At 41.6% G+C, this 20,194-nt stretch overlaps 1 protein-coding gene across 1 annotated transcript; it reads right to left on the bottom strand.

Moving 5' to 3' along the window:
- Positions 1-18,518: 18,518 nt before the first annotated feature.
- HAPSTR2 (HUWE1 associated protein modifying stress responses 2) lies at positions 18,519-19,950 on the bottom strand. Its single transcript, XM_001489571.6, has one exon. The coding sequence runs from the start codon at positions 19,699-19,701 to the stop codon at positions 18,874-18,876; it is 828 nt and encodes a 275-aa protein (XP_001489621.3). The 5' UTR covers positions 19,702-19,950; the 3' UTR covers positions 18,519-18,873.
- Between the last annotated feature and the right edge of the window lie 244 nt (positions 19,951-20,194).

Raw genomic sequence — 20,194 nt, 5'->3', positions numbered from 1 at the left:
GAACACCTACAACTCTGGGAGTTGGGCTTGAGCAGGGTTAGCAGATCCACCCTGAGCTTTCTCTGGCAACTTTCCATAATTTACTGTTGCCAAATATATAAAAAATAATGTGCTTGCATATGCAAAGGAGAACCCCAGCAACTGGGAGTTTCTTAGAGCAAAAACAGTTCTTTTTAGTCTAAACTGTTATTCTTATCATCAACTTCTTAGCATATTAATAAAATGGTAAATGATAATCGAGAAGAGAATCTTATCTGCATGCCCTTTTTTCAGTCCTCTTAATGTATTACAATTTTCAGCATACAAATAAAAATATAATTATGCCCCAATAATGTGCTTGTTCAATAAAGACAGCTTTTGTTTTACTGTTACCTAAAATTTTTATGGAAATACGTTCAGGTAGAAAACAACTGGCTTCTTTAATGTCATATTTTTCATGTTATATTTCAATCTCAATTTACACGTTAAGGTTGTGAGATTCATAAATTAGGAGGTAAATAACTGTTCCAGTAAAAAAAAAAAATGCTTGAAATTTCAAATAATAAACAACCCTTAACTACAGTGCGCTATTTTCACATAAATATTGTTTCAGAGAATAAAGAACCATGTTTTTTTTTAAACATACATTCTATACATCTTTAAGCCTCTCTCTCTCTCTCATAATTAGCTAATCAGCCAATTAGGGGTCCCAACAATTACAAATGTCAGGGAAGGGAGAAAGGAAAGAAAAACGGGAACCTAGTCAAGGTAGAAGAAAATCCTTTTACTTTAAAGGGTGTCCACCATTAACCTCTGAAGAATTCTACTTCACCTTGAGGGATTTGTTATTCCAGTGGCGACCCCCCCAGCTTCTTTCCCTTTTATAATTGTTAGGTCAGTTAATTGGCTGATTAAGGATACCCTGGAATTTTTATTAACTGGCAATTAGAGTCAGACCCCAGGCATATAGGATGCTTTCTGATTGGGAGTGTCACTTGAGTTACAAAGATTAATAAAGTCAAATGGGTTTTAAAGTCTAGTTTGGTTAATTTAGCCTTCTTGTAGGAACATTTTAGCATCATCCATAGCTTTAAAATCATCTCAGTTGCTTTCAAACCAAACTGCATTCATTCGAGAGCAGCAATCATTTAGTCTCCAAACAGGGGAAAAAAGGACATCTGGGAATATTGTATAATCACAAGCCCTAGAGGCGTTCCATCTGCTATAATAACAATTCTTACATTTTATTCACAACACTCTTATTTTCCTTCTATCCAGGTCCATTCTAATAGAAGACCCAAATTCCTCATTCAAAAAGCCCACAGGAGTATGATATATGACAGGGCCTAATCCCCTTGGCCTAGTTAAATCCTCTCACAGTCTCTTTCCATAACTTCTCTAAGACAAGGTGGCACTTATAAAGATCCATCACACAAGATGCTCAGTTATGGGCAAGGCAAATGCTCCCTTATTATCCAAAAACAGTTTGTGTTATCATAAGAAAATGGTACACTTGTATTAAAATTATAACCTAGTGAGGCAGAATTGGGCGTATCAATAACATGGACAAGCAGCTGCAGAATGTACATATGGTATTGGGACAGTAGTCCCAGAAAAATGCTGGAGGCAGTATAAAGTAAGTCAAACTCAAGAGCTTTGGAATAGGTACAGCCCAAGTCAAAAGTGTGGCTCTACCAGGTACTTAAAAGTGTGATCTTGAGTTAGGAACTCAGCCTGTGTGAGCCTTGGTTTTTTCATCTGTAAATAACAGAAGCCATCTCATAGGTTTAATTGGAGGATTAGGAGATAATGCATGCAAGGAGTTTATTTCAGTACATGGCACACACTAAGCATTCAACAAACAACAGCTATTATCGGCATGACTGTCTTTCCTCATTCTATTTACTGGCTGCTTGAGTAAACCAACAGGCTTAAATGAATGTTTGTTATGCTGTAGATACAGTCTAAAAACTTGGGAAAACCTATAGAACAGAGATCAGAGAACACAAACTCCCAGTGTGTGAAGGGTGGAATGAGTTTGACCAGTGTAAACCCAGGTTGAGGAAATGTAACATTCCTGGGATCTAGGTCTAAGTCAAGTTGACATGGGGCCTGTCCAACTGCTGAGACCTGCCAGTTATTCACAGAACCTGCTGCACCTTTGGAGTGAGGCACATGGAGAACCCCAGCAGGCAACTCAGTATCCCAAGGGCATAGAGGTTAAAAGTATGGACTGTGAAGCCATACTGCTTAGGTTTTAATCTCTGCTATTACTAGCTGTTTGACCTTAGGCAATTTAGTTAACCTCTCTCTGTGCCTCAGTTTCCTCCTCTGTAAAATAGGGGATAGTTTTAGGTCCTAATTTATAACCCATGTAACAAAAATTAAATGAGTTAATATTTGTAAAACTCTTAGAAGAGTGCCTGGAAAAAATGAGTTTTATATAAGTTTTGTTCAATTAAATAAATAAAACGTGTAACGTACTTGAAGCATTCACTTTGCCCTCATATCACTGGCATCCTATCCTCCAAATGGCAAGTGTGTAGGAGACATGATGTATTTGATCCTTGTACCAGCTTTGCAAGATAGCAAGGAGACGACCAGAGGCCAGAAAGGGAGGACCTTGGTAATGGAGCCAGGAGTCCAAACGCCAGTATTCACTTTTCTCATTTACTAGTTTAATACCCCACCAACACATGAGGACATATAGTATCCATCACCTTTATTAGTCCTTTAATCTGCGAAGAAAATGGCAGGGAACAGGTCTAGCACTAGACAAAATTGGAAAGGCAGTGAAGTCTATCTTTGAACCTTAATTCTCTCAAAGCTCTCCCTCATCTCAGAAGTTGCTTTCTCCTTCCCCTGCAACACACAAATGTTAAACCCACTCCTTTAAAAAAAGTCCAAATGGAAACACAGAATATTAGAGTGGGAAGGTCTATGTCCAAGTTTTATGCCCTCATATTATAGATGAGGTCACTGGTGCCCATAGAGGGGCAGTGACTTTAGTGAAATGATCAAATTCATATTTTTTTCCAATCCCTTCAGATTCTGTATCAAGTTGCATTTAGAGAAGAACAATGGACCGCTCTCATCCCAACTTTTGCCGTTTGGATTCTTTGTAGACTGGCATGCCTTCCAAGAGTTCAAGCCAAATGCCACTTCATGAGTTGTGATGTGCTGTTTGCATGGGGCATTCCAATGCAAATTGAGTGTCTTGGTCATAACATCTTGGTCTTGTTCTTCTCCCAGATTTGCATCACTAATATATGCAAGTGCGTATAGTCCAAGGGCATCTAGGGGATAAAACTACATAGGAAATGTTGCCCTTTTACAGTTCTGTTTCCTCAATGGAAATTTAGTTACTGTGGCAAGTTTCTCCAAAGTAGCATTTTTACTCCAATTGCAATTCTGAAGGTTTGTTAATCACACGACCAACGAATAAGTGGCATGGATCACGTGTAGCAGCATGGAAGCAAAGAAGAGGTAGAATTTAAAGATTTTTAAAGAGATTCTACATGGTGACTATAGTTAACACTGTATAGTATAATTGAAATTTGCTAACAGAATAGAACTTAAATGTTCTCACACACACAAAAAAGGTAAATATGTGAGGTGATGGATGTGTGAACTAACTCGATGGGGGGATACTTTCACAATGTATATATATATATCAAATCATCAGGTTGCACACTTTATATATCTTACAATTTTATTTGTCAATTATACCTCAATAAAGCTGGGGGTCGGGGGGAAGAAGATATTGCTGAGTCCAACCCTCCCCTCATTTTATATATAAGGAAACTAAAGCCCAGAGAAATCAAGTCACAGACCTAGTTAGGGTCAGAATAAGGTTGAGAACTCAGTCTCCCGACTCCTGGTCCAGAGTTTCTTCCCCTGCACAATTCTGTGCACAAGTTTCAGTTTATGTGAAATTCCTTCCGCAGTAAATATATGACTTGAAGCGGCAGTGAATCATGTTACCACAGGGTACATTATTGGGACTTAGTCTAACTTAAATTCACAGTCCCCTCTGTGTTAAACATGTTGCTTTCTTCTCGTGAGCAGAAAAGTACTATAATTTCAGTTAAAACCTTTCCAGGAATTCTGAGTATGAGAGATGGATGTTGCTAGGGAATGCTAATAATAGGTCAAAATAGCACTCAAACCCTCTATGTGCCAGAACAGAAACTCCCTAGAAATATTTACTCACCACGCTACCTTTTTATCATTTGAAAATGCTTGATGGTATTCAATTAAGAGGAGGGCTCTGTTTGGATAACCATACTACACTTAGAGAAATCCAATCATATAGCATTTTAACAGTACAATTCCTCCCCTAATTTTCTTAGTTATCTGCTGAACTTTATTTGCCAATGAAAACCATACATTAACATTGTTTGGAAGAAAATAAATAATATTTCTTGCTATGTTATAGGTCAATATTTAATGCAACCAAAATTTCATTTCTCTACCATTAAAATTGCGTATTTGCCTCATCTCAAGGTATATAAAATGTTAATAAGATACAGAATATATAAGGTTGTGAACCATGCCAGTAGTTTTTGCCATTTCTAGGGTTTTCTTCTTAATTGGTTGCATTGTATGTTGGATCTGATTCTTCCATGCCATTGTTAAGGCTGATGATTCCGCAGAACACCACGGAAAAGAGAACTAGAAGGAGTTTCACCAAAACAAGGAACTAAAAGCAAAATTTCCTAAGGGCAGAGCAATAGCTTTTACATTTATAGTTTGAAAAATAAAATGCATTCCACCCTGTGAAATTCGTTGAATATGAAAAAGAGTGTTTTACCAGGAAAAGAGTAAAAAACTACTCAATTTGAAATTCTGCACTGATTTCAGAGGTTTCAGGTTAAAACACATTTCTGGAAATAGAAAACTGACTAATATGAAGAAATTACTCTTGCCAACATCAAGTAATAACCTGCCCCATGGAGCTATGTATACTTTACTTCACCAATAAATGTCCTCCTCAGCTGTTGGGTGTAGGATTATTGTTTCTTCTTCTTCTTCTTCTCCCCAAAGCCCCCCAGTAAGTAGTTGTATATTCTAGTTGTAGGTCCTTCTGGCTCTGCTACGTGGGAAGCCACCTCAGCATGGCCTGATGAGTGGTGCCATGTCCGTGCCCAGGATCCAGATTGGGGAAGCCCTGGGCCACTGAAGCAGAGCCTGCAAACTTAACCACCCAGCCATGGGGCTGGCCCCAGGATATATTTTTTTAATATTGGCACCTGCAATAACATCTGTTGCCAATGTTTTTTTTTTTTCCTCCTTCTTCTCCCCAAAGCCCCCCAGTACATAGTTGTATATTCTAGTTGTGAGTGCCTCTGGTTGTGCCATATGGGATGCCGCCTCAACATGACCTGATGAGTGGTGCCATGTCCGTGCCCAGGATCTGAACTGGCAAAACCCTGGGCCACCCAAGCAGAGCACGCAAACTTACCACTCGGCCACGGGGCCGGCCCCAAGATTTCTTTCTTTTAATAAATGAAATTATATGCTAATCTCTCCAGTAAAGCTCACTCTTTGAACCAATGGAATAATTGTTTTACAATGCGCATAATCCTTCTCCGACTTATCTATTGTTAGTGGTTGGATTTTTGTTCATTAGATTTCTTAACAGAGTGTTAGCCTGTGTGTCCTTATCTCTCAGCCCTTGAAGGAGGACTTGGGGGACGCAGAGAAGCATGGTAGGGGCAAGGTAATGATGCTGACCAGGAAGTCAGAAGACCTTGGCTGAACCCAGCTGTACCACTTACTAGCCAAATGACCATGGCCAAGTCAGTACATCTTTCTGGGCCTGTTTCCTTACCTGTAATAATGTCAGATCAAGAAACTATGAGAATCAAATGTAATCATCTCTGTGAAAATACTTGGTAAACTGTAAAATGCTAGACAAAGTAGATAATTAATTATAACAATTAATTAAATGCCCCCTACTCCTCCTTCCAAAGCCAGAAATGGAAATGATAATCCTTAACAGGAAAGTCTCAAATCAAAGAATATAATTTTAATCAAATAGCCTATGGTTGGAGCCCTGGATTGAAAAGGAAAAGAATGCAGTCAGGTAACATCAGAAAAGCTACATTTGGTTAGAGCTAACTTAGCCTGTGTGGAGTCTCTGACACTGGCACCAAGGGCACATTGTGGGAACAGAAAATAGTTTACTTCTAAACTGATTCTGTGTGGAAAACGTGTGCAGAAAATCCCCAGATGGTCAATGAACTTCAACTCTGTAGGATCTATTTCAAATTTATTCCTGTACAATATGTTGGGAGTAACTCATTAGATTAACTGACTTGAAAATACTAATACTTTAAGGCCCAGTTCAGTTACCTCTCCATAACCATCCTTTGAATCTCTTCAATTGGAATTAATCTCTCCTTAGTCTGTGACCAAAGTATAAGTGGTATGCCTCCACTATAGCACTCATTCAAATTCAGTTTATCTTAATTTGGATTATAGGTGTCCCAGAAGGAGAAGAGAGAGACAAAGGGGAAGAAAATTTATTTCAAGAAATAATAGATGAAAATTTTCCTAATCTGAGGAAGGAAACAGATACCCAAGTTCAGGAAGCACAGAGAGCTCCAAACAAGATAAGCCCAAAGAGGCCCACACCAAGACATAATGTAATTAAAGTGTCCAAAATTAAAGATAAAGAGAGAATCCTAAAAGCAGCAAGCCCATCAAAGGGAAGCCCATCAGGCTATCAGCAGACTTCTCAGTTGAGACCCTACAGGCGAGAAGAGAATGGCATGACATATTTAAAGTGCTAAAAGGAAAAAACATACAGCCAAGAATACTCTATCCATCATGGTTGTCATTCAGATTGGAAGGAGAGATAAAGAGCTTCCCAGACAAGCAAAAAATAAAGAAGTTTATCACCAAGAAACCAGTTCTGCAAGAAATGCTGAAGGGACCTATTTAAGTAGGAAAGCAATGACCACAAATAGAGATTAAAAAAAAATTATCAAAAAAACAAAACAACAACAACAAAAACCCAGGCAATAAGATCACTTGTAAAGGTAAAAATATAGTAAAGGTAGCAGATTAACTACCTGTGAAGATAATATGAAGGTTAAAAGACAAATGTACTAAAGTCACCTATTTCAATGATAAGAGGGTAATGGATAGACACACACTAAACAAGAGACTATAGATGATTTGAAAAACATAAAATGTGGGAGGAGGGGAGTGAAAAAGTAGAGCTTTTAGAAAGAGGTCAAGCTAAAGAGTCTATCAACTCGATATAGACTGTCATATGCATGGAATATTAAATAGGATCCTCATGGTAATCACAAACCAGAAACCTATAACAAGCAAAAAAGTAAGACAAAAGAAATCAAACATATTACTAAAGATAGCCATCAAACCACAAGGGAAGAGAGCAAGAGAAAAAGACAGCAACAGAGAAAAACTACTAAAACACCCAGAAAAAAGAAAGTAACAAAATGGCAATAAATACGTATTTATCAATAGCTACTTTAAACGTCAATGGACTAAATGCTCCAATCAAATGCCATAGGGTGGCCAACTGGATAAAAAAACAAGACCCACGTTTATGCTGCATACCAGAGACATACTTCAGACCTAAAGACACTCACAAACTGAAAGCGAAAGGATGGAAAAATATATTCCATGCAAACTGCAAAAAAAAGAAAGCAGGGGTAGCAATATTTATATCAGACAAAATAGACTTTAAAACAAAAACTGTAACAAGAGACAAAGATGGGCACTACATAATGAAGAAGGGAATGATCCAAGAAGAAAATATAACACTTATAAATATCTATGCACCCAACATAGGAGCACCTAAATATATAAAGCAATTATTAACAGACATAAGAGAAGAAATAGACAGTAACACAATAATAGTAGGGGACTTTAACAGTCTACTTACACAAATGGATAGACCATCCAAACAGAAGATCAATAAGGAAACACTGGCCTTAAGGGACACGTTAGACCAGATGGACTTAGTAGATATATACAGAACATTCCATCCCTAAACCACAAAATACACATTCTTTTCAAATGCACATGGAACATTCTCCAGGATTGATCACATATTAGGACACAAAACAAGTCTCAATAAATTTAAGAAGATCAAAATAATACCATGCATCTTTTCTGATCACAAAGGTATGAAACTAGAAGTCAACTGAAGGAAGAAAACCAGAAAAGCCACAAAAATGTGGAGATTAAACAAAATGCTACTGAACAACGATTGGGCCAATGAAGAAATCAAAGGAGAAATCAAAAAATTCCTGGAGATAAATGAAAATGAAAACATAACATGCCAAAATCTGTGGGATACAGCAAAAGCGGTTCTAAGAGGGAAGTTCATAGCAATTCAGGCCTACCACAACAAAGAAGAAAAATCCCAAATAGACAATCTAAAAGCGCATCTAAAGGTACTGGAAAAAGAACAACAAACAAAGCCCCAAATCAGCAGAAGGAAGGAAATAATAAAAATCAGGGAAGAAATAAACGAAATAGAGACTAAAAAAAACAACAGGAAAAATTAATGAAACCAAGAGCCGGTTCTTTGAAAAGAGAAACAAAATTGACAAACCCTTAGCTAGACTCACAAGAAAAAGAGAAGGCTCAAATAAATAAAATCATCAGCTGGAGATATCACACTCCCTTTTTTCAAAATATACTACAAAGCCATAGTAACCAAAATAGCATGATACGGGCACAAAACCAGACACATAGATCAATGGAATAGAATCGAGAGCCCAGAAATAAACCCACACATTTATGGACAGCTGATATTCGACAAGTGAGCCAAGAGCATACAATGGAGAAAGGAGAGTCACTTCAACAAACGGTGTTGGGAAAACTGGACAGTCACATGCGAAAGAATGAAAGTAGAGGATTCCCTTACACCATGCACAAAAATCAACTCAAAATGGATTAAAGACTTGGATGTAAGACCTGAAACCATGAAACTTCTAGAAGAAAACATAGGCCCTACGCTCTTTGACATCGGTCTGAGCAGCATATTTTCAAGTACCATGTCTGACCGGGCAAGGGAAACAAAAGAAAAAATGAACAAATGGGACTACATCTAACTGAAAAGCTTCTGCAAGACAAAGGAAACTGTCAACAAAATGAAAAGACAACCTAACAATTGGGCGAAGATATTTGCAAACCATATATCAGATAAGCGGTTAATATCCAAAATATACAAAGAACTCATACAGCTCAACAACAACAAAACCAACAACCCAATTAAAAAATTGGCAAAAGATCTGAAGAGATTTCTCCAAAGAAGATATACAGATGGCCAACAGGCATATGAAAAGATGCTCAACATCGTTAGCTATCAGGGAAATGCAAATCAAAACTACAGTGAGGTATCACCTCACTCTGGTCAGAATGGCTATAAGTAACAAGACAGGAAACAACAAATGTTGGAGAGGATGTGGAGAGAAGGGAACCCTCGTACACTGCTGGTGGGAGTGCAAACCGGTGCAGCCACTATGGAAAGCAGTATGGAGTATCCTCAGAAAATTAAGAATAGATCTACCATATGATCCAGCTATCCCACTGCTGGGTATTTATCCAAAGAACTTCAAAAGGCAAAGGAATAAAGATACCTGCATCCCTATGTTCATTGCAGCATTATACACAATAGCCAAGACTTGGAAACAACATAGGCGCCCATCGAGGGACGAATGGATAAAGGAAATGTGGTATTTACACACAATGGAATACTACTCAGCCATAAGAAATGATGAAATCCGGCCATTTGTGACAACATGGATGCACCTTGAGGGTATTATGCTGAGTGAAATAAGTCAGAGGGAGAAAGTCAAATACCGTATGATCTCACTCATAAGTAGAAGATAAAAACGACAAACAAACACATAGCAATGGAGAATGGATTGGTGGTTACCATGGGGGAAGGGGGGAAGAGCAAAAGGGGTGATTAGGCTCACATGTGAGGGGAGGGACTATAATTAGTTTTTGGGTGGTGAACATGGTGTAATCTACACAGAATTTGACATATTTTATGATATACATCCGAAAGCTATATAATGTTATAATCCAATGGTACTGCAATTAAAAATAAATAAAATCTGGAGAGAAATAGAAAAAAAAACAAATTTAGTTTACCTTAGAGGTTGTGTGTGTGTGTGGTATGTAAATGCATGCACATGCATGTGTGTGTATATGCTTGTGTACTGCCTCACAAGAGTATAGTCTAAGCTCCTGAGGTCAGGAACCATGTCTTGGTCATCATTCATATATCTTCCACAGCATCTAGCATATTGCCTTACATACAGTAGTTGCTCAGTAAGCACTGCTGACTGTTAAAGGGAATGAGAATTATACATTTACGATTACAATTACATACATCTTTAAGGAAAGTATTCCCTTTTTCCTGTGCCCTCAAACTATCCACTTCAAGCTCCTCTCTTTATTGAATCCTGTAATTTAAGGAACAAGTCCATGGAGTAACAGCTGACTTCAGGCATGTTTTTGGAGAAATGGAATAATCAGTACATAGCATGAGAATCATAATCACTGTTCTTGAAGCAAAGTGGTCGATGATCTCAGATCTGATAGCAGAGATTCCCATTCTGGATGAAGCTGAGTATAGCAGTGTTGTTAAATCCCTCAAGGGAGGTGAGTGTACTTGAGTTATCATAAGCTTCCATCCCAACTGGAGGCTAGGTCCATCTAGGACGGTGTTGTCCAATACAGAAGCCACTAGCCACATGTGCCTATTGAGCATATGAAATGTGCCGAAACTGAATTGAGATGTACTGTAAATATAAAATACACACCGGATTTCAAAGACTTAGTACAAGATTTAAAAAATAATATAAAATATCTCATTAGTAATTTTTATATTGATTGTATGTTGAAATGAAAACACTTCGGGTATATTGGGTTAAAAAATATTGTTAAAATTAATTTTTTTATTTTTTTTAATGTGGCTACTAGAAAATTTAGAATTACATATGTAGCTTGTATTATATTTCTGTTGGACAGCACTAAAATTGGAACCATCGCAAACAAAGAATCTATCCTCAAAACAACCTAAATGCTAATAATTAGGACATCCACCGTTTCCTCTTGAGGCCAACAGGACCCCAAGAACCAAAGGACTATGACACAAAGCAGTAATACAAGACTATGTCTTCACCTCCACAATATGAGTGTATCCAAGCCAGGAATAGGAGTTCTAGATAAAGACCTTCCAAGCAGAGGAGAGAAGTACAAAATTTTCAAGTGTTACAAGTAAATAATAAAAGGCATTCTTGAAGTTCCTGAACAAAGAAACTTCAATATATATCAACTTAACTTTCGCTGACATGATGCCACAACAAACCGAAAAGGTAAAATAAAATCCAAATGCTTTTCATGAGGTAACACAGTGCCTTGCATCCTGACAATTGTTTGTTGAATTGAATTGAATTTGGAAGAGGGTGTCTAACTGGATTTGATCTCTTTTTAAACTGAAGTCAATGAACCAGGGTATGTCCATACACAACGCTAAAGCTCTCTACTGAGTCTATTAACATGTATTGAGGACGGATACTGTGCTCTCTTAGCCCTTTATATAGCAACTATTAGATCCTTGCTAGAGGACTAGCTGCTATAGGACACAATTAGGTATAAACTTGACCTTCACTGTAATAAATGCCTTCTTATATCCATATTTCATCTAAAGCAAAAAGGCTCCTATGGCATGGCCTCTGGGGAGAGCATCATAACAGAGCCTCTGACTACTGCACACACCTATAGTAGTTAAACTCTATCATCCACAAAGATGTGGGCTCCGTGTATAAGGCACAGATGGAACCTGAAATTGGAGTATTAAAAAGAGACTTTAAGAAATTAGAACTAATTAATTAAGTAGATGGAGGGAATCCTTTCACAATGCATACGTACATCAAATCATCACATTGTACACTTTAAATATCTTACAATTGTATTTGTCAATTACACCTCAATAAAAAAGAGAGAAATAGGAAGAACTGATTTTTAAGCAAAGGAAATGTAAATACTGAAAGAAGAGCCCTGTTAAATTGCACATAATTCCACTTAAAATATGAAAAGCTAGAAGCAGTATCAACAGGTCTATTCAGTTAATTCAGTGAAATATAAAAAGAAAAACATTCAACCCAGGCATTCGGCATTGTGAAAACAGACTAAGCAGTTGATTGATCAATGTATTTTCAACAGGTTGTGTGGACATCCCGTAGGCACAGACTTAGTCCGTGGCTACTGCCTGAAAAGAGGAAAAAATCCGATCAGATATTATAAAGTGGAGATGGTCACAGTGAGCCAGCAACCTCCGTTCAAACTTTACCCATATTAGGACACTCTTACAGTTTTGAATGAGACCCAAATCTATTTACGTATTTTCCCAGTCTTTATCACCTCCTTGTGTAACACTGAGCAGTTTTTGAGGAGACAAGCCACTATTACAATGTTGTCAAGGCCCTTCTCGTTTTCTAGTTCAAATCCTTGTTCATGCTGTTTGCTAAGTACTTGTTCCCTGTGACAGCTTTCAACCAAACAGAACACACTGCATGCTGTATTCCAAACCACTCTGTCCCGCTGGGCTCCAAGTGAAACAAGCTCTTCAAACTCCATCATGTGAACTTTTCACAAGGAACAATCTCCCTCAGACAATTCCATTCAGAGATACTATCCGTGAAACTGGGACTCGGAGAAGGGGTGACATCACAGGCTTCCCCCTCTGGCCAGGGTCATGACCACCAAAGTTGTATTTAAGAGGATCCCACGTGGTTTGGCACATGATTTTCTTAATGACCTAACATTTTCCCCAACTTTCCCATAAGCTTCCAATTTAAGATATTCACACTTAAACACAAAATTGGGTACTGGTGTCAAGAAAGCCTGGGATTTCAAGAAGTAAAGAATGAGAAACTTGCAGCCAGGGTCTCTATTAGGGGTAGGAGAGTAAATCTAAGACATACTAGATAATACGTGCCATATGTGGGATTTTTTGGCAGTGTACTAGGAATCATAGAAATACAAAGTATTATATCCAACCAAGACGCTGGAAAAGCAAAAAAGAAAGGAAGGAAGAAAAAAGTGAGAATAAGTTAAAGGAAGTAGGTTTCTTTTAAATGTCAAAAGCTAATGTTTGGAGATGAGAGCTTGGAAAAATGCAGGAGGATTATTCTACTGAAACGGATGGCCAGCTTGTCTGTAATTAGGCTACAACAGAAGGACAGCAGCACATCGGGCCATAGTCCCAGGAATCTGGGGTTGTTTTCAGAAAGACCTGCCTGGCAGCTCCTGAGGAAGGCTTTGGACTCTCCTAAAAGATCTTTAAGATGAGGAGAGTAGCCCACGGATCCAGGATGGTTTCCATTCCTGTTCTCACCAGAGTTGGGGCACCTGGACTGAGTAGCCTTTCAGATCCTCCTTTAGTCCAACAAGTCTATGAAATCCTCTCTGTGAAACATCCTCCTGCTCAATTTATTGTTTTCGAGAGAGAAAAGTGCCCAAATAAGGGGGCATTTGACTGTAATATGCCCCTAAAGCATTAGGAATTGTTTAATTCTTGAACTGCTGAGTAAGACGGAACCAAAATAGTGAGAGGTAAGACTGCTGTGTGCGTACACATTCCCATCTTACAAGTGGCCATGCCATTCCCACCCAGTGAGTCTCCTGGCTTGGAACTCTTTCAACATGGCAGTCTTGGTTTCAAGGGGCTCACAGAGCTCAGCTGGTCAGACACTAGGTTATCAAAATGAGACTATCATAAAAAGGTTATTACTACCACTGCCTATTGAATTAAGTCACAGGTCAGGCAGTGGCAGAGCTTGTGGAGACCTTATAGATCATCTAATACAACTAACGCCTTCATTTCATACACCAAGCAAAAAAGGGCTGATTTGCTCAAGGTCAGTTACTGGGAAAGCCAAAGTTTAAACCTGGATCCCACGTGCTTGCCACTGATGCCTGAGACACTACAATCATATCTACAAATGAGAAAGAACATTGATAACTTATTGCTACACTTCTTTGGGGAAGCACATTTAATGCCGCATAGAATAAAACTGCTCTTCCAACGTTTTGTTTTGAGCTTTCTTTCCCATAATTTAATGACGAAATAATTTTTCATTAAAAAATATAAAAGTATAGTGTAATGCTGAATATGTCTTTTCAATCTACACATGCAGTAATGAAGATTCTTACACGCCTCCCTAGGGAAGAACCCATTGCGATGGGACTTAATGGTTTACAGTCTAGTGGAGCAGACAAAGACACAAAGTGCCCTTTGTGACACCCACAGTGATGAACCCAAAGTGGGAACTTTGGGGGGGGGCATTTAACCCCAACTTGGAAGGGCAAGGAAGGTATCAGCGAAAAAAAAAACAGGGCAAACCCTGAGGTGACCTTTGAAGTCTGAGTAGGAGTGAACTAGGCAGAAAAGAGTTTAGGGCAGGGCATTCGAGACCAAGGAAGCAACAATGTAAAAGGGCCCAGAGGCCAGAGATGATAGAAAACTTCAAGTGGTCCACTTTGGCTGGTGGCTAGAGTGCAGTGGTGGTGGCAAGGGGCGACTTGTGTTCCCTGAATGCACAACTCCAATAGCTTCCCCCAAATCAACATGACATAGTAAAGATAGTATGCTTGCCATGACAGAGTGACTTCACAATACGAGTACCCTACCCCACTTGATCATCAACATATTAATTAAAAGGTCATACACGATATCACTAAGGGAGGTACAGTGAAGTGAGCATTGAACTGGAACCTGGTATGAGGAAGTAGTTTCACCAATAAGTCACTGTCGCCCTTTCTGGTGAGGTCAGTTGCCCCATTTGTAAACTGAATAGTTGACCCTGCCCTAGACAATCTTTAAGGTCCCTCTTGGCTCTAAATTTGGGAAGGATCCCACCATGCATATGCTACTAGAAGAGGTCTGTAAACCTCCACAAACACCCAGGCTGATCAACAACCAATCCTCCCCTTTTATATCATTTCATAAAAGGCAACGTGATCTAATTGCAGTGCTTCCGAACTCTCAGTTCATAATTTTGATTAGGAAGCAGTGGCCTAATGGATAAAATACTCAAAGCCTTCTCTCAAGCTCCTATAGAAGGACAAAAATGAGGAAATTTCACTTAATTACAAATTTGTGCCTTAGTCTTCTCATCTGCGCTCCTAGAAAGAAAATGTATAAAATATGTAAAGTGATGATAAAGATAATATGTACAAATGGGGAGATTCACTTTAAGCCTGCACAGAAAGTTCACCAACAATGGTCAATTTAAAATTAGCTCCTTGAATGAACCACAAATCTCACAATGGGGTCACTTGGGTTTCAGACTTCACGTGGTTCTGTAACCACGCCATCATGGGAGGGGAGATTCCAGCGGCACCACATGTTAAGGTCCCAGAATTGGTAATTGTCTCAACAACCCTTCTTATTCAGGCTCTTCGATATTGGATAAATAACTAAGTAAAATTAGCTCCCTGAATCAATCACAAATCTCACAATGAGGTCACTCGGGTTTCAGACTTCATTGTGCATCACAATCACCTTACAATCACAAGAGGCCTCCTCTTGAAAGCAGGTTGCTTCTGAGACCCTTCCATTGAGATTTTAATTTACCTAGAGGGTGGTTCCAAACTGCCAGATTCATAGGCAACCCAGGCGAGTCTCAAGGGAGGTGATCATGGGACCGACCACACTGCAAAAAGCTGAATCTAATAGGAACAAGAATAAAGGCATGCAGGGGAGAATCATCTAGAAACTAGAGCACGGGCTTCAGGTGCCTTTCCTGGGCAGTAAGTAAGCAGAGAAAAGGAGAAGGGTAATAGCTATACCTGGGTCTGGATTGGGGCTTACTCCTCCACTCCTTTAATAAATATCTATTGTGCGCCCATATGGATCAGACACTGTGCTAGGCACTGGGGTTACAGAAGGAAACAAAAACAAATGAGGTCCCTGCCCTCATACTGATATGCCCTCTTACAACTCTCCACACCTACCTGTCAAAATTGCTGTGGTTGCCCAGCCAGTCCTGCAGCCCCGAATGCCCCAACGATTGCACTGGAAGAGTACTCTAGAACACAAGAAACAGGAAGAATGATAGAAGGTATGGCTCTTTGGTTTTTTCAAGACTAGCTCTCCAAGAGATTCTGCAGCTGGAATTGAAGGCTTTCTCAGCCCTCAAAAAGCAGTGCAGATGAGCCAGCCCTGATGGCTTAGTGGTTAAAGTTTGGCACTCACTGCTTTGGTGGCCCAGGTTCGCTTCCTGGTCATGGAACCACACCACCCGTCTGCCAGTTGCCATGCTGTGGCAGCAGCTCACTTAGAAGAAATAGAACGACTTACAACTAGGATATACACTTATGTCCTGTGGCTTTGGGGAGGAAAAAGCAGCAGCACAGAACACACACTGGAAGTGCTTCCTACCTGGTATGGTTTGAGGTGTGGGAGGGTGTGAGCGACCAAAGGCTTCCCACAGCCCTGTGAAGGTAAACATCTCCACAACCCTGGTTAAGCAAATGGCAACGTCCCCTGTAAAGAGCATCCTACAGGGACACCTCATGCTATCCCTGCTCATGTCTTGCTGCCCGACAACCAGGCATCCTTCCAGACCAATCTTCCTAAAGCACAGATTGGGTGGTGTCACCCCGTGCCCCAGGGTAGAATCGAAAGTACTGAGTCAGGCATTTGAGACCTTCTATACTTTGTCCCCTGCCTCCTCTACTCAGCTCTTGTGATGCCCTGAACCCCCTTCACTCTTTTCCTCCTTCTCAAACTTTGTTAGACATCCTTCCCCTGTTGGTATCCCCTGTCCCCTACCTTCCTCCCCATTTTTCTGGGCCCAGTTCAAATGCTACCTTCTCCAGAAGCTGTGACCCTCTTGGCAAGGAGGGCCTCTATCCTCTGAATTCTTCTGCACTGCCCTTGGGTGCTTTTTAGACAATTAGAAGTGCTTTCTTGACTACATTAATTTATCTTCCAAGCCAGGATATGCTCTTTGAAGATAAGGATTGTTTTCATGTTTTTTTTATATCCCTTCTCAGGGTCTAGTACAGTGCTCAGTAAGTACTGCGGAGTGCTTCAGTAACAAGTTTTTATCCTACCAGGGAATTCACCTTACTTTGTTGTATTATTTTAACACAGGGGTCGATTACAAATCTACTCCAAAGGCCACGTTAATGAAACAGAAACTCTCTGATATGAACCTAAAGGCAACGTATTATTCATCTATCTATAATATTTGATATGCTGGTTTGGGGAGAGCCTGAGGAGATCTGGGCATTTTAACTGTGCCCCTACCCCTTCCATAACCTCACTCCCACCTCCTCTACCCCCACCCCACCTCTTCTACCTCTTTCATCAGCCCACCCCTATTCAGAACCACTTTGGCCTTTTAGGTGTCCCTAGGACTTGCACTTCCAAATCCTTTTCACTCTTACCCCCTTCCCCATATTCTTTTAAGCCAGAGGAGGTAGATCCTTCATTACTCTGGTTGCAAAGTGCATCCTTCAGGCAATTTCAGGAACTCCAAGATTGCTCTAATATCCAGAGTAATGATCCTAAGTACTCATGAGCCAAACACACTTATAATTAATACAAAATCTGGGATATTTAGGCAAGTTCCAACTATATAACAGTAATTTCCAACTCAAACACAAAGATTCTACTTTCTGATTTCTAAATTGATCTATTGTTTTTTCTAAAATATAATGAATTTTAATTTTTACTGATTTTTCTTTATAGAGAAGGGAGAACATTTATCAAGCACCTTTAGGTGCCAAGAATTGTGCTAAATACTTGAAATATGGACTTCATCTCATCCTCACAACCACCTCAGGAGACACAGAGTTCCACTTTACAGATGAACAACTGAAGTCAATAGACATTAAGTGATTTGCCCAAAATCATGCAGTGAATTTGTGGGGCTAGGATTCTACTGTTGGTCCTTTTAACACAAAATTCATGCTCTTTTAGTTATGTCATGCTGTACCCTTAAATACAACCCAGAAGTTCATTCTGATTACTCCGTCTTCCACTTCAAAACATAGATCACCGAAAAGATGTAACCTCAGAAAAAGGAACTTTCTACAATCCTAAGAAAAAGGCACACCACTGGGCGACCAGGAACACCATCTTTGATCTCAGGATCTCAATTGTTGGCTTAATTTTCCTCAAAAGAACACTGAATTGACTCAGTACCAAACATCACCTGCCCAACCATCATAGCACCTCTTCACACCATCACCAAATCACCAAAATATTTTTTTTAAAACCTCACAGTCTAATATGTATTACTTGCACAGTTTCTTTCTAGAAATCAGGTGCATGGTACACTGGAGCAAAAACGTTAAGACTCCAGATTTCACAAAGATGTGAGTTTACATTTTGACATAATGTAACTGAACTGGCAAAAACGGTTAAAGCAAACCACCAACCGAAGGATAAAGGATAAAAGTATCCTATAACCAAATAAACACCTGTTAGTCCTTCCCTTTCAAGAATTTTAAATAAGGTCACATTTATTCATTCAACAAACATTTATTGAGCACCAGCAACTGTACTAGGTGCTAAGGAATATAACTGTGAACAAGATAAACCAGGCTCTCGCCTTGACCGGATACTTCTGCTTTAAATGATCTTGCTAGCTACTACATTATACTTGTTCTCTGCTAGGATTATATTTTTGGGAAAGTCAGTCATACGAGGCCTCTTCTGGAATACTTTTAGTTTCTTTATGGCAAACTTCATAGAAATCTTTGTTTAACTTAGAGAAGGAAGAGATGGTCTCGAGTATCCTTTTGACAAGCATGTTGAAGGTCAAGTTAGCGCTCAAGCAATATGGAGGCTGGCGACCAACTAGGCCATGAGGCAGTTTAGACCATTCGGTTGCGCTTGTGGGTTGGGGAGTCTGAGATGCCATCCCCACACTGGGCCGAGGTGCGCTTGCGGTTCCCCCCACTGTCTGCATGGGGGGCCAGTTCTTCCAGGTCGAAGGGCTTCAAGTCGTCTTCAAGGCCATTACTTTTTTGACGCCCACCGCTGGCGCCGCCACTGGCCTGAGGTGGGGAGCCAGGTGTGCCCGACCGCACGCTGATGCTGGCCATGGCGCCACTGAGGCCATGCAGCGCGATGGCCTCATGGAAGGGCTGCAAGTCGACCTCCACCGACGAGCTGGATTCGATGGCTGCGGCCTGGCTGGTGGCCCCAGCGGGGGGCTTCGAGGGCGTCCTGGGGGAGCGTGGTGGCGGCACGGGCGGCACTTTGCCACACAGGAAGCTAATCAGGTCTTCACGGAGAATGGTGCTCCGGCCCTTCTTCACCCACTCCAGCACGTCTCTGATGCGACGCTGGTAGCCCACCTGGACGCCCAGGTCAAAACTTCGCTGGTGGGCATCCCCGCTCTCTTTGTAGAGGCTGGTCACGGCCATGGCCGCACTCTGGAAGGGGTCCCACATGGACAGTCCTGGCTGTTGGCACCCGGAATCCTTGTAGAGCTGGGCCACGGCGGTGGCTGAGTTCTGGAAGAGGTGCCACAGCCTCTGCTGCTCGCTCTTCAGCCCCGCCGCCTCAGCGGCCGCCGCCTCCTGCAGCTCGGGGGGCAGCTGCTCGTCCTGCTCGGCCTCGGCCAGGCACTGGCGCTCCCACTTGGAGAACCAGTGCTCCGCGACCTCGGCCTCGCCCTCCTTCGGCTGCTCCTCCATCCTCCACCTCCGGGCCGCTCGCCTCCTCCACAGCCGCCGCCGCCTCCTCTGGCTTCGCCACCACCGGCTCACCTCAGGCTCCGAGCCGCCCTCCTCCTTCCGCGGCCGCCGCCTCCTCCGCGTGCGCCGGCGGCCGGGCGGGCGGGCGCGCGGGCGGCGGGGCCCTGAGGCCAACTGCTCCGGCGCGCGCCGCCCGCAGCCGGTGCACGCCCCGCCCCGCCCCGCCCGCCGGCCCGCCGGCCCGCCGGCCCGGCCCGCCCCCGGCTACGCCGAGGAGATAACTCCGCAGCCGCCGGCGCCGCCTCGCTGCCCCCTTCCGGCCCGCGCGCCGCTCCTGCGGCCCCCCCACGGCGCCGCCGCCACCCCACCCGCCGCTCCCCGGCCGCCGCCGCCGCAGCCGCGGCCCCGCAGCTCGGCTGCAGCTCCCGCGCCGCCGTGGCGGCCGCCCGAGAATTCGAACGGGGGCCGGCTGGAGCGCTGCCTCAACGCGGCG

This window comes from Equus caballus, chromosome X (assembly GCF_041296265.1).
Source record: "Equus caballus isolate H_3958 breed thoroughbred chromosome X, TB-T2T, whole genome shotgun sequence".
Taxonomy (NCBI): Eukaryota; Metazoa; Chordata; class Mammalia; order Perissodactyla; family Equidae; genus Equus; species Equus caballus.
This window is presented reverse-complemented; position numbering and strand designations above follow the sequence as displayed.